This window comes from Stegostoma tigrinum, chromosome 6 (assembly GCF_030684315.1).
Source record: "Stegostoma tigrinum isolate sSteTig4 chromosome 6, sSteTig4.hap1, whole genome shotgun sequence".
NCBI classification, from domain to species: Eukaryota; Metazoa; Chordata; class Chondrichthyes; order Orectolobiformes; family Stegostomatidae; genus Stegostoma; species Stegostoma tigrinum.
Genome location: NC_081359.1, coordinates 60,606,171 through 60,618,716, shown reverse-complemented (window position 1 = coordinate 60,618,716; position 12,546 = coordinate 60,606,171). Strand labels below are relative to the sequence as shown.

Sequence of the window (12,546 nt, the reverse complement as noted above, 5' to 3'; positions counted from 1 at the left end):
CTCAGAGATATACAGCATGGAAACAGACCCGTTGGTCCAATTTGCCCATACTGACCAGATATCCTATTTAAATCGAGTCCCATTTGCCAGCATTTGGCCCTTGTCTCTCTAAGCACTTCCTTTTCATATGGCCATCCAGATACCTTTTAACTGTTGTAATTGTACCAGTCTCCACCACTTCCTCTGGCAGCTCATTCCATACCTACACAACCCTCTGCGACAATGTTGGTTTTCCATATTGGTAATCTTGTGAATTGTCCTGATGAGTGTAAGATAATAAACTTTGACAAACTGCCTTTTTTCAACAGCACTTAAGCTCTGTACTACCAATGACTAGCCTTTCATTTGATGTACAATAGGATCTTGGCACTTGGTGAATCTTCTCATTTCTGAGTACTTAACTCATGTACTTCAGTCTTACATGGAAGAGGAAATGGAAAAATCAGTATCAGAAAGCATGGATCAACTTCCACATGATACAATTCAGGAACCAGACTTAGAAACCATTCTCAAAAAGTATTCCGTCCCATCAGAACCTCTTAATGTAAAGTCTGAACAAACAGGTGACAAAGATCTTAATCTGCAAAATATCACCATCAAACCTTTGGGCTTTAAAGTTGATACATTGACTGGCAACAAGGTAAGCTCATCCTGTTGTCTGATTAATAATTGAATTTTGCTGTGAAAGTAATTGAGGCTAATAGCAATATTTTTGTGGACTAATCAGCCAGCAGCTTCCAACAAGCTCAGAGTACAGTTAAACCTGAAAATCTGAAAGTTGCTGCCTCTTTCATCTATCCACTTGTAGAAACATTATTTCACTACCTGCCTCTTTATTGAGTAGCAAGATTTCCTGGAATTATGTCAATGATACAGACTAAACTTGCTGCAGAACTCTAAATTGAAGTACCCTTTCAGAAATCAGAAAAACAATACGTATTTATCTAGCTCCTTAACAGTCCAAGGAACTTCACAGGAGCCTTATAAAAACAAACCCACTGACTTCTGTAGTTACCTTCAACATACATCCTCATACCTTGCTTCCTGTAAAGACTTCATTCAGTTCCTGTATCTCCATTGCATCTGTTTTGGTAATGCCAACTTTGACAAGGGGGTCTCCAAAATGTCCAGCTTCTTCCTCACTGATTTCCCACCACTGTAGTTGACAGCCCTCACCTAGGTCCAAACCATCTACAGCACTTCAGCCCACAGCCCCTCCCTTCCCTCACACAACAGCGATAGGGTTCCCCTTAACTTCACTACCATCCCACGAGCATCCACATCCAAAGGATCATTAGCTACTATCTCCACAGCCTCCAGGAGGATGCCACCACCAGACGCATATTCCCCTCCCATCCCTTGTCAACCTTCCATTAGGACCATTCACTCTGGAAGCTCAGTTCCACTCCTACTTCACTCCCAACAATTCACCCCAACACCCCCATGGTGCTTTCCCATGCAACAACAGGAAGTTTAACACCCACCTGTTTACTTCCTCCCTCCTCAAAATCCAAAGGCCCAAACATACCTTCTGGGTTAAGCCTGTAAAAGTACCCTGAGCTTTCAGTTGCCTGCCACTTCAACAGACCACCATGTTCCCTGGCCAACATCTGTTTCTCAGGCTTGCTGCTGTTCTCCAGCGAAGCTCTGCGCAAGCCAGAAGAATAACACTTCATTTTCCACTGGGTAACTCTGCAGCCTTCTGGACACAATCTCGAGTTCAACAATTTTAGGCCTTGAGGCACCTTTTCCCATGTCCTTACTCCAACCCCCACACACCAGTCCTTGTTATCACATGATATGCTATTACACACATCCCATTATTAACCACAAATGATCCCTATTAGTAGCTATTCATTTTCCTGGGTGATTGCTTTCCACTACTTTGCCTATCCAACTGTTCTCTCTCTTTGGGTTCGACCTCCACCTATCATTTATTCCCTATCCTCCCTCCCCACCCTATCTTCTGTATAATAACCAACTTATTCCTAGCTGCCATCAGTTCTGAGGAATGGTTGCTGGACCTGAAACATGAACTCTGGTTTCTCTCCACAAATGCTACCAGACCTGCTGAGCTTTTCCATCAGTTTCAGTTTTTATTGCTTATAAAAGCAAAATTTGTTACTCAGTCGTATAATGTGATGTTAAGTCAAATGGCCATTGTCAAGGAGATAGTCTTTAGGGGCTGTCTTAAAGGAAAAAAGGAGCAGAGAAGAGGAATGGTTTAGGGAAGCAATTCCAGACCTTGTAATCATGCAGCTTATGGCTTAGGGACCAAAAGTAAGTCAAGTTAGAAATTGCTCAAAAGGCCTGAATAAGATGATAATGCATATCTCAGGTGGTTATGAGACTGGAGGATTTGAAAACACGGATGAGAATTTTAAAATCAAGGCATTGCTTTTAACTTTAGTCAACAAGTAGTGAGACTTTCTGAGCAAAGACACAAGCAGCAGACTTTTGAATGGCCTCATTTCGACAGACGCTGAAATGTGGGAGGCTGCCCTGGGGTACGTTAATACAGTCAAGTCTACAGACATCAAAGGAGCATGCATGAGGGTTACAGCAAAAGAGGCTTTGAGACAGGAGCAAAGCCGAGTGATTTTATGCATGTGGAAGTAGGCAGCCTTGGTGGTGGCACAGATATGTGCTCAAAGACCAGGACATGTGGAGAGCAGCTATCACCCACTATGAAGGGAGGATCCTGATCATCACCGGAGAAGGTTGGGACACCAAGACATTCCTTTTCTGCTAACTGAATACATTCTACTACAGTAGCCACCCTAACCCTACTGTCAATGCTATTATTGCCACACAACTGGGATAGCCCTGATTCCTGTGAAGAAATGGATTGCTCTTCCTGAACACACCCTCTTGACCTCTGAGGAAGGGCCTAGATGAAGCATCCTTTGCTCCAATTCCCCTCCTCTCATTGCCTCTACAGTTCAGGCACTGATATTTCAGTCGGAAAGTCAGGTTTAAAATGCTTGTAAATACGATCTAGTGAACATCTTGCTGTGACAGTTCCACAGCTGGCCAAGAAAGAAACCCAACAGACTAAGCGGGTGGCCATGAGCACCCGCATGGGCCCCAGCTATGCCTGCCTCTTTGTAGGTTACGTGGAACAGTCCCTCTTCCGCACCTACACAGGCCCCAAACCCCACCTCTTCCTCCGGTACATTGATGACTGTATCGGCGCCGCCTCTTGCTCCCCAGGGGAGCTCGAACAGTTCATCCACTTCACCAACACCTTCCACCCCAACCTTCAGTTCACCTGGGCCATCTCCAGCACATCCCTCACCTTCCTGGACCTGTCAGTCTCCATCTCAGGCAACCAGCTTGTAACTGATGTCCATTTCAAGCCCACCGACTCCCACAGCTACCTAGAATACACCTCCTCCCACCCACCCTCCTGCAAAAATTCCATCCCCTATTCCCAATTCCTCCGCCTCCGCCGCATCTGCTCCCACGATAAGACATTCCACTCCCGCACATCCCAGATGTCCAAGTTCTTCAAGGACCGCAACGTTCCCCCCACAGTGATCGAGAACGCCCTTGACCGCATCTCCCGTATTTCCTGCAACACATCCCTCACACCCCGCCCCCGCCTCAACCGCCCTAAGAGGATTCCCCTCGTTCTCACACACCACCCTACCAACCTCCGGATACAACGCATCATCCTCCAACACTTCCGCCATTTACAATCCGACCCCACCACCCAAGACATTTTTCCATCCCCTCCCCTGTCTGCTTTCCGGAGAGACCACTCTCTCCGTGACTCCCTTGTTCGCTCCACACTGCCCTCCAACCCCACCACACCCAGCACCTTCCCCTGCAACCGCAGGAAATGCTACACTTGTCCCCACACCTCCTCCCTCACCCCTATCCCAAGCCCCAAGATGACATTCCACATTAAGCAGAGGTTCACCTGCACATCTGCCAATGTGGTATACTGCATCCACTGTACCCGGTGTGGCTTCCTCTACATTGGGGAAACCAAGTGGAGGCTTTGGGACCGCTTTGCAGAACACCTCCGCTCAGTTTGCAACAAACGACTGCACCTCCCAGTCACAAACCATTTCCACTCCCCCTCCCATTCTCTAGATGACATGTCCATCATGGGCCTCCTGCACTGCCACAATGATGCCACCCGAAGGTTGCAGGAACAGCAACTCATATTCCGCCTGGGAACCCTGCAGCCATATGGTATCAATGTGGACTTCACCAGTTTCAAAATCTCCCCTTCCCCAACTGCATCCCTAAACCAGCCCAGTTCGTCCCCTCCCCCCACTGCACCACACAACCAGCCCAGCTCTTCCCCCCCACCCACTGCATCCCAAAACCAGTCCAACCTGTCTCTGCCTCCCTAACCGGCTCTTCCTCTCACCCATCCCTTCCTCCCACCCCAAGCCGCACCCCCAGCTACCTACTAACCTCATTCCACCTCCTTGACCTGTCCATCTTCCCTGGACTGACCTATCCCCTCCCTACCTCCCCACCTATACTCTCTCCACCTATCTTCTTTACTCTCCATCTTCGGTCCGCCTCCCCCTCTCTCCCTATTTATTCCAGTTCCCTCTCCCCATCCCCCTCTCTGATGAAGGGTCTGGGCCCGAAACGTCAGCTTTTGTGCTCCTGAGATGCTGCTTGGCCTGCTGTGTTCATCCAGCCTCACATTTTATTATCTTGGAATTCTCCAGCATCTGCAGTTCCCATTATCTCTGAGACTGCTGGCACTTGGAGGGCTGCAGGAGACCAAGCACCTACTCAGCCCCAGGCTGGAGAGGACAGTTTTGTGGCAGCAATCTGGGGCTTTGACTGCATGCACTGGGAGAAATAGGAACAGCAGACAGGTAAGGGGAATGCAATGGCCCTCATAGCGCAGAGGCTGCAGCTATGCTATGCTGACACAAGTGCCTCAGGCAGCCATCTGCTTCCATGAATAGGTTGGCAGCTGCCATGGAGAGCCAAGTCCGGCATCCTTACAATGAGTACAGCCTTGTACTCCATCAGCCCGGCACAGGTCCTCGTGACCAATGGCATGATGACAGAGAATTTTGATCACATTCCAGGTACCCTTCCTCACAAAGAGACAGGGAGGTGCCAGGAGGAGGAAGCCCACTCAGGCCCCTCAGAATTCTCCTTTCATGGCACTCCAGATGTGGTCAATCCCTTCACCTCCACCCTACCTGCCCCCTCTGATCCTTGGAAGTTCAAGCCAAGGAACCTCCGTGTCATCTGGCCGAACCTCCAAGGCCGACGCACTCCATTTCTGAGCAGGCTTCCTCCATTCCAACCGCGGAATGTGAGACAATACTGAAACATTGTGGGAGAGAAACATTTGAGGGCACATTGGTAGCACAGATGACATTGCATGTGCATAAGGTCTCACGTTTTCCTGAATGGTTTTGCAGTACATCTGCTTGTCTAGTTCTCTTCCCAGCCCCATATGTAACAGTCCCACATGAAGCCTAACCTCTTGTCCGCACAGGTTTCAGACTGTTACCTCACTCACTCTGGGTGATGGAGCTACTTTCTATCTCGTTGCATAGTTTTGATTTCTAGCTCCATGGAAGGTACCAGAGAGCGCTCATCAGCCAATCAATTCCAGCCTCCCCATCTATATGTCACTGTAGCCCCAGACATCCAGATCCCCCCCGTCAGCCTTTCCCATGACCCCACAGGCTTCACAGAATCCACCCAACTCATGTACCTGAGCCTGCATCTGCCAAAAAAGTTTTCTGGATGTGGAAACTGGTGGTTCCCCGTGTCCTTACCTACCATCCCACTAGTATCCATATTCAAAGGATCATTAGCCACCATTTCCATCACCTCCAGCAGGATTCCACCACATATTCCTCTCACGCCCCCTCCAACCCCCACCCTTGTCAGCTTTCACCAGGTACTGTTCCCCCCAGGATACCCTAGTCTATTCTTCCTTCACTCCCAACACTTCCCCACAGCCCCACGGCACCTTACCCTACAATCGCTGAAGGTATAACACTTGCCCATTTAACTCCTTCCTTCTCGGTATCCAACAGCCCAAATGTACCTTCCAGGTGAATCAGCGCTTCACCTGCACTTCACACAATATAGTCCACTGCATTCACTGCTCACAATCTGGTCTCCTTTACACTGGGGAAGCAAAGCATAGACTGGGTAATAGCTTCGCAAAACACCTACACTCTGCCTGAAAAAATGACCCTGAACCTCAAGTTCCTTGCCCCTTCAACTCACCACCCTGTTCCCTATCCCACATCTCTGTCTCAGGCTTGCTGTAGTGCTCCAGTGAAGGTCAGTGCAAGCTGGAAGAACAACACCTCATTTTCTGCTTGGGGTCCCTGCGACCTTCTGGACTGAATTCAATAACTTTAGAGTTGAACAATTTTATGTTGTAGCAACACAAACAGACACACACTACATGCACACACACATAACACACACCACACACATACACAACCCATTGTTAGACACTAATAGCTATTCATTGACCTACCCAGACCATTATCCACTCCTTTGTCTCTCCATTTGTCTCTCCAACTGTTGTTCTTTCTCTGTGAGCTCTATCCCCACCTACTTTGCTAATTATCCACTCCCGCCTATCTTCTGCATGAAAATTGACATTTTCCTGGCTTCCACCAGTTCTGAGCAAGGGTCACCAGACCCAGAACATTAACTTTGATTTCCCTTCGCAGGTGCTTCCAGACCTGTTGAGCTTTTCAGGCAATTTCTGTTTTTGTTTCTGATTTACAGCATCCGTAGTTCTATTGGTTTGTATTTTACACAGTATTCCAGTCGTGATTTCCCTTGGGCCCTATATAGCTGTAGCACCACCTCCCTAATTTTATACCCGATTCAATGAATGCAAACTTTCAATTTGCCTTCCTAATCAGTTGTTGTACCTGCAGACTAACATTTTATAATTCACATACCAGTACATCTGTATCATACTGAGTTTTGCAATCACAATTTAAATAATGCGCGGTTTTTGTTTTCTTCACACCAAAGTGAATGAGTTCGCACTTTCCCGTATTGTACTCCATCCCCCAAATTTTTTATCTATTCAGTTAATCCTTTAAGATTCCTAATGTACTCTTGACAATTTACTTACCCACCTGCTTTTAAACCGAAAAGAGTTCAACAATTTATTTTCAACTTTTCATTTGTGTCTCTTTCATCTCTTTCTCTATTTTAATCCAATGTTTCTCAGTCTTTATTTCACTCTGTGCACCTAATTTGATGCTGGATTAAATATTCTAATTTACACTTCCCGGTTCAGGCTTTGATTGCTTAAGGAGATACACAGTTGCTTGTTTTACCCAGATAGTTTAAAGAGGGTATCACACAGTTTAGATGTTTAAGTAAAAGTAAAAACCAAAATAACTGCGATTGCTGTAAATCAGGAACAAAAACAAAGTTGCTGGAAAAGCTCAGTAGGGGTCTGGCAGGAGGAGAAAACAGAGTTAATGTTTCCGATCCTGTGACCCTTCCTCAGAACTGTTCTGAGGAAGGGTCACCGGACCTGAAATGCTTTTCCAGTAACTTTCTTCTTGTTTAAGTAAAAGTAGCTTGCTATGGGAAAGTTTACCTATGGTCAAGTCAATCAAATGACTAGCACTGTTCATTCTCAACACTCACTAAATAAGGTCCATCAGTTGTTTACTACCCACATTTTAAATAATTAAATTAATCAGCATGTTATCAACTCCCCTCTCAGATTTCAACCCGAGCTCTGTGTTTGCAGAATTGTTATGGGGTTACATTAGAATGGAATCGAAAACTGTTGTTCCAGCTATAATTAAGCAAATTTGCAAAATTCAATATTTTGACAATACCACAATATTTCACACAAAATTTAAAGTTTTAGAACTAAATTGAACTTGAAACTCAATTCATATTTTTATACCCTTGTATTTTGCCTAGCAGGAATCTCCTACAGTCAATCTGCCAAGCTGGGAAGGCTTTGATTAGTTACACCAAAGAGCCATAATCATTGAGAATGTTGTTCACAATACTTATCCCTCTGAAAGTGGTATCATTTCTTAACATGTGGTTTCCAACTTGTTTGAAAGTATTCTGTAGCATGTCACATACCTTCAGTTGCAATTCCCAAATGCAAATGTTTACTGTACAAAGGGGGAGCATACGTAGGTCCAACTGGTGCCTCTAATAAGTGGCAAGAACAGAATTTACAACTCATCAGCACTAGCAGCTTTTTTCAAATCTATTCATAGGATATGGGCATTGCTGGCTAGGCCTGCATCTATAGCCCATCCTTAATTGCTCTTGAGAAAGTGGTGGTGAGCTGCCTTCTGAACCACTGCAGTCACACAGTCACATCATGTGGAAGCAGACCCTTTGGTCCAACTCGTCCACACTGTCCATGTTCCTCATGTCCTTTTTAAATCTTTCTCCTCTCAACTTAAAAATATGCTCCCAATCATGAAATCCCCCACCCTAGGGAAAAGACTTTTGCTATTTACCTTATCAATGCCCCTCATGATTTTATGAATGAATCTAAGATTATCCCTCAGCATCCTATGCTCCAGTATAAAAAGTTTCCAGCCTATTTTTGTAACTCTAACCCTTCATTCCCGGCAACATCCTAGTAAGTCTTTTCCAAACCCTCTCCATTTTAAGAATTTCCTTCATAGAACAGATGAACCTACAATGCCATTAAGGAAGGAATTCGAGGATTTTGACCCAGCAACATTGAAGGAATGGTGATATATTTCCAAATCAGGAGAGTGGCTGTCTTAGGGTAGAATTTGCAGGTGTTGGTTTTCCAGTGTATCCGCTGCCCATGTCCTTCTAGATGATAGTTATCAGGGCTTTGAAAGGTGCTTTTGAGGGAACCCTGGTGAATTTCTGCACAGCATCTTGTAGATGGTACATACTACTGCTGCTGATTGATAGTGATGCCAATCAAGAAAACTGCTTCATCCTGGCTGGTGTATACTTCTTGATTGCTGTCCGTGTTGCATTCTCTCAAGCAAGTAGGGAGTATTTCATCGTATTCCCGGCTTGCACCTTATAGTTGATGGACTGGCTTTGGGGAGTCAACAGGCAGCAGCAGCACCAGCTACATTCTTCAAATACACACCCCCACCCCCACGGTGAAGAAATGGTGTTACCACGATTTAGATAGAAGGAGGTGGGAGACATAACACCAGTTGTGCAGGTAGAGGATGAGTCCCTCGACTTGTTTAAACTGCAGTGCCTCAGGAAGCTCAGGCTCTCACACAAGTTGCTACTGACACCTGTAACCTCCTGAAACACGACCATCCTCCCAGCAGAGCCGGTTGGCACACATCAACAATGGTTAGAAGGCGCTTGACACAATCAAGCCAAGCCCCTGTTGACTGGCTCCTCTTTAAACAAGTTACAGACAACGGTGACCAGAATGTAATGAATGAATTTGCCCAGGTGTCCCACAGTACCAAAGCGATCAAATCAATATGTACTAAAGCCAGTACCAGAACAAAAGAATCCCACTTCGTTAGGGACAAAATTACAATAATCTATAATACTAAACAAACCATCCCTAATCCTATTTGGTCCCTTAATGTTACAATACTTCCTGAGTCTCTTGTAAATTTATGCAGTTGCTCTTTCTATGGTTCTGCCTCTGGGTCTGCAAAGCTGGTTTCTCCCTCTCTCTCTCTGGATGGTCTCTACCTCTTGCCATGCTGGTCTTCTCGGTAGCCCTCAAACGTTCCCGAGATTCTGAGAGTGGTTCTAAGAGAGGTAACCTGGGAACTTTCTACACCTCTGGTTAATCAGGGAGAAACACTTAATTGTTTGAAGCAAGAGTCAATCATTTAGATGGACCGTTACTGTTAATTTCTTTGTGTAGCGCGACATGGTGCCTTTCTGTCTGGGTCCTCCTCTGTTTGGTGGATAAATTGTTGGGGTGCCTGTCCTGAATAACTGTTGCCTTATACGTTATGCTAATATCATTAGCACCTGTCTGCTGTGTTTGTACTGTATGTGGTGTATAGGTTTTGTGATTTCAGAGTTTTACTTGGCCAAAGTAACCCAACATTCCTTACTGTTTGGCCATTTTAGCAATCTGTCTGTGTTTTAGCAGTCAGGAGGCCACTACATCCTTTACCAGCCCCCTCCCCTCCCAGCCACACCACTACCACCCAACTCCAGGTCTTTGCCTTTTGCTCAATTGTATACTGTCTTCTGAAAAGAGAGAAAGCAAAGAGTGTTCTAATGGCCTGTGTAGGCGGAGAGAATTTGATTTGTAGAATTCATCTATGAGGTATGGCTGTGGGCGTGTATGAGTTTTAACTGCTCAGATGGGGATGTGAGCAGTTACTTTGAGAAACAGGAATGATTGGAGCTGTAAAGAGTCTTGTCCTGAGTGACTCTGTGCAGACAATGCTGCGCAAAGCAGTGCATAGACCTTGGCACCTAACAATGTTATTTTGCCTATCATGCCCTGCTGAGGCACAAGAAACTCTTGATCACTGTCTTTTTCATGAGAAATGGGCATTGATACTAGGCCTGCATTTATTGCCCATCCCTAATTTCCCTTCTTGAACAGCTGCATCTTTGGGCTGGAGGGATTCTCACAAAGCTGTTAGGAAGGTGAAGAGAGCGCACTCTTGCTGCTGACCTTCAAGGTCATTTTGAATCCCACAGGAGATCGTTCAGGTAAAGGTGAGAAACTTGCAGTACAGCCTTCCCGGGTCTCCTTTCCATTTGTATAGTTGAGCCCCTCATAATTTTAAATGCAGGGGTACCCTGTAATGCAAGGTGGACCCTTAATTTGAAATCCTTCCTTTGATATTCTGAATGCATCAACCTAGCCACTCATGCTAATTGGTTGAACAACCAAATGTAGTCTATTAATGTTGTGCATGAGTTCAAAATCCACAGTTAGGTCTGCCCATTAGTAAAGCTGGTCCCCAAACGGAAAATAGTCCTGCTTAGTGTTTAGCGACTAAATCCAGAAAATTCTGCCTGTAGTCTTGGAGGAGTGATGATTTTCACCAGGTTAAAAATATGGAATGTTGCATCAATGTGCTCCAATCTCTTCACTAACTACTGTCTAAGGTTGAAGCATACCATTCACAAACATTTTTTAACCCTAAGCTGAGTTCCTTATTCCTGTGTCTATCACAAAGGTGCCGACTTACACTTCTATAATATTGCCTGTCTTGGCTCCTCCCTATGCCAAATTTGTTGAAGAAATAACCATCTATGCCTTTGTCACCTAAAGTGTCAACTACTTCAGTGGTGTCTGAATGGGCTTCCCTTTCCTACTGTCTATAAAACTTTGCATGTTCTATTCTGCACTAAGTCCCACTTATCTATCTAACAGTGCTTCCTGAACTACATGGGCCCCTGACCACTAGTGCTACACATTCAAAATTCTTATACTGGCTTTTAAAGTCCTCTGCTGTCTTAACCCTCCTTGTCTTTCTAGTCTCACAATATTCCTGAGGAATATTCTTTGATGCTTTTGTCACTGATAATAAGTATCTTCATAATGTTTAAGAAACTAGATTACTCTAGATTACTCTAGGTCAAGTCAGCATAAGGAGGCAGGAAGTGTTGGGTATCCAAAAAGACATTAAGGTGGACAAGTCCCCAGGTCTGGGATCTATCTCAGGTTACTGAGGGAAGCGCGAGAGGAAATAGCCGGGACCTTAACAGATATGTTTGCAGCATCCTTAAACACAGGTGAGGTCCCTGAGTACTGAAGAATAGATAATGTTGTCCCCTTGTTTAAGAAGGGTAGCAGGGATAATCCAGGTAATTATCGACCGGTGAGCCTGACATCAGTGGTAGGGAAGCTGCTGGAGAAGATACTGAGGGATAGGATCTATTCCCATTTGGAAGAAAATGGGCTTATCAGTGATAGACAACATGGTTTTGTACAGGGAAGGTCATGTCTTACCAACTTAATAGAATTCTGTGAGGACATGACAAAGTCGGTTGATGAGGGAAAGGCTGTAGATGTCATATACATGGAGTTCAGTAAGGCATTTGATAAGGTTCCCCATGGCAGGTTGATGGAGAAAGTGAAGTCTCATGGTGTCATGAAGTCTCATGTTCAAGCTAGATGGATAAAAAATCTGGCTAGGCAACAGGAGACAGATAGTAGTAGTGGAAGGGGTTTTTTCAAATTGGAGACCTGTGACCAGGGATCTGAGCTGGGACCACTGTTGTTTGTGATATACATAAATGATTTGGAGGAAGGTGTAGGTGGTCTGATTAACAAGTTTCCAGATGACACAAAGATTGATGGAGTAGCAGATAGTGAAGGGGACTGTCAGAGATTACAGCAGAATATAGATAGATTGGAGAGTTGGGCAGATAAATGGCAGATGGAGTTCAATCCGGGCAAATGCAAGGTGATGCATTTTGGAAGATCTAATTCAAGAGCAAACTATACAGTAAATGGAAAAGCCCTGGGGGAAATTGATGTACAGAGAGATCTGGGTTTTCAGGTCCATTGTTCCCTGAAGGTGGCAACGCAGGTCAATAGAGTGGTCAAGAAGGCATATGGCATGCTTTCCTTCATTGGGTGGG

The 12,546-nt window shown here is 45.2% G+C and overlaps 1 protein-coding gene across 1 annotated transcript in view; it reads left to right on the top strand.

The window, feature by feature from the left end:
• LOC125453253 (DNA-binding protein RFX8-like) overlaps positions 1-12,546 on the top strand; it is an 86,526-nt gene that overhangs the window by 71,970 nt on the left and 2,010 nt on the right. The window contains exon 11 of the mRNA XM_059646965.1: positions 360-640. Within this exon, the coding sequence (XP_059502948.1) occupies positions 360-640 (281 nt within the window). The remainder of the gene's footprint in view (positions 1-359; positions 641-12,546) is intronic.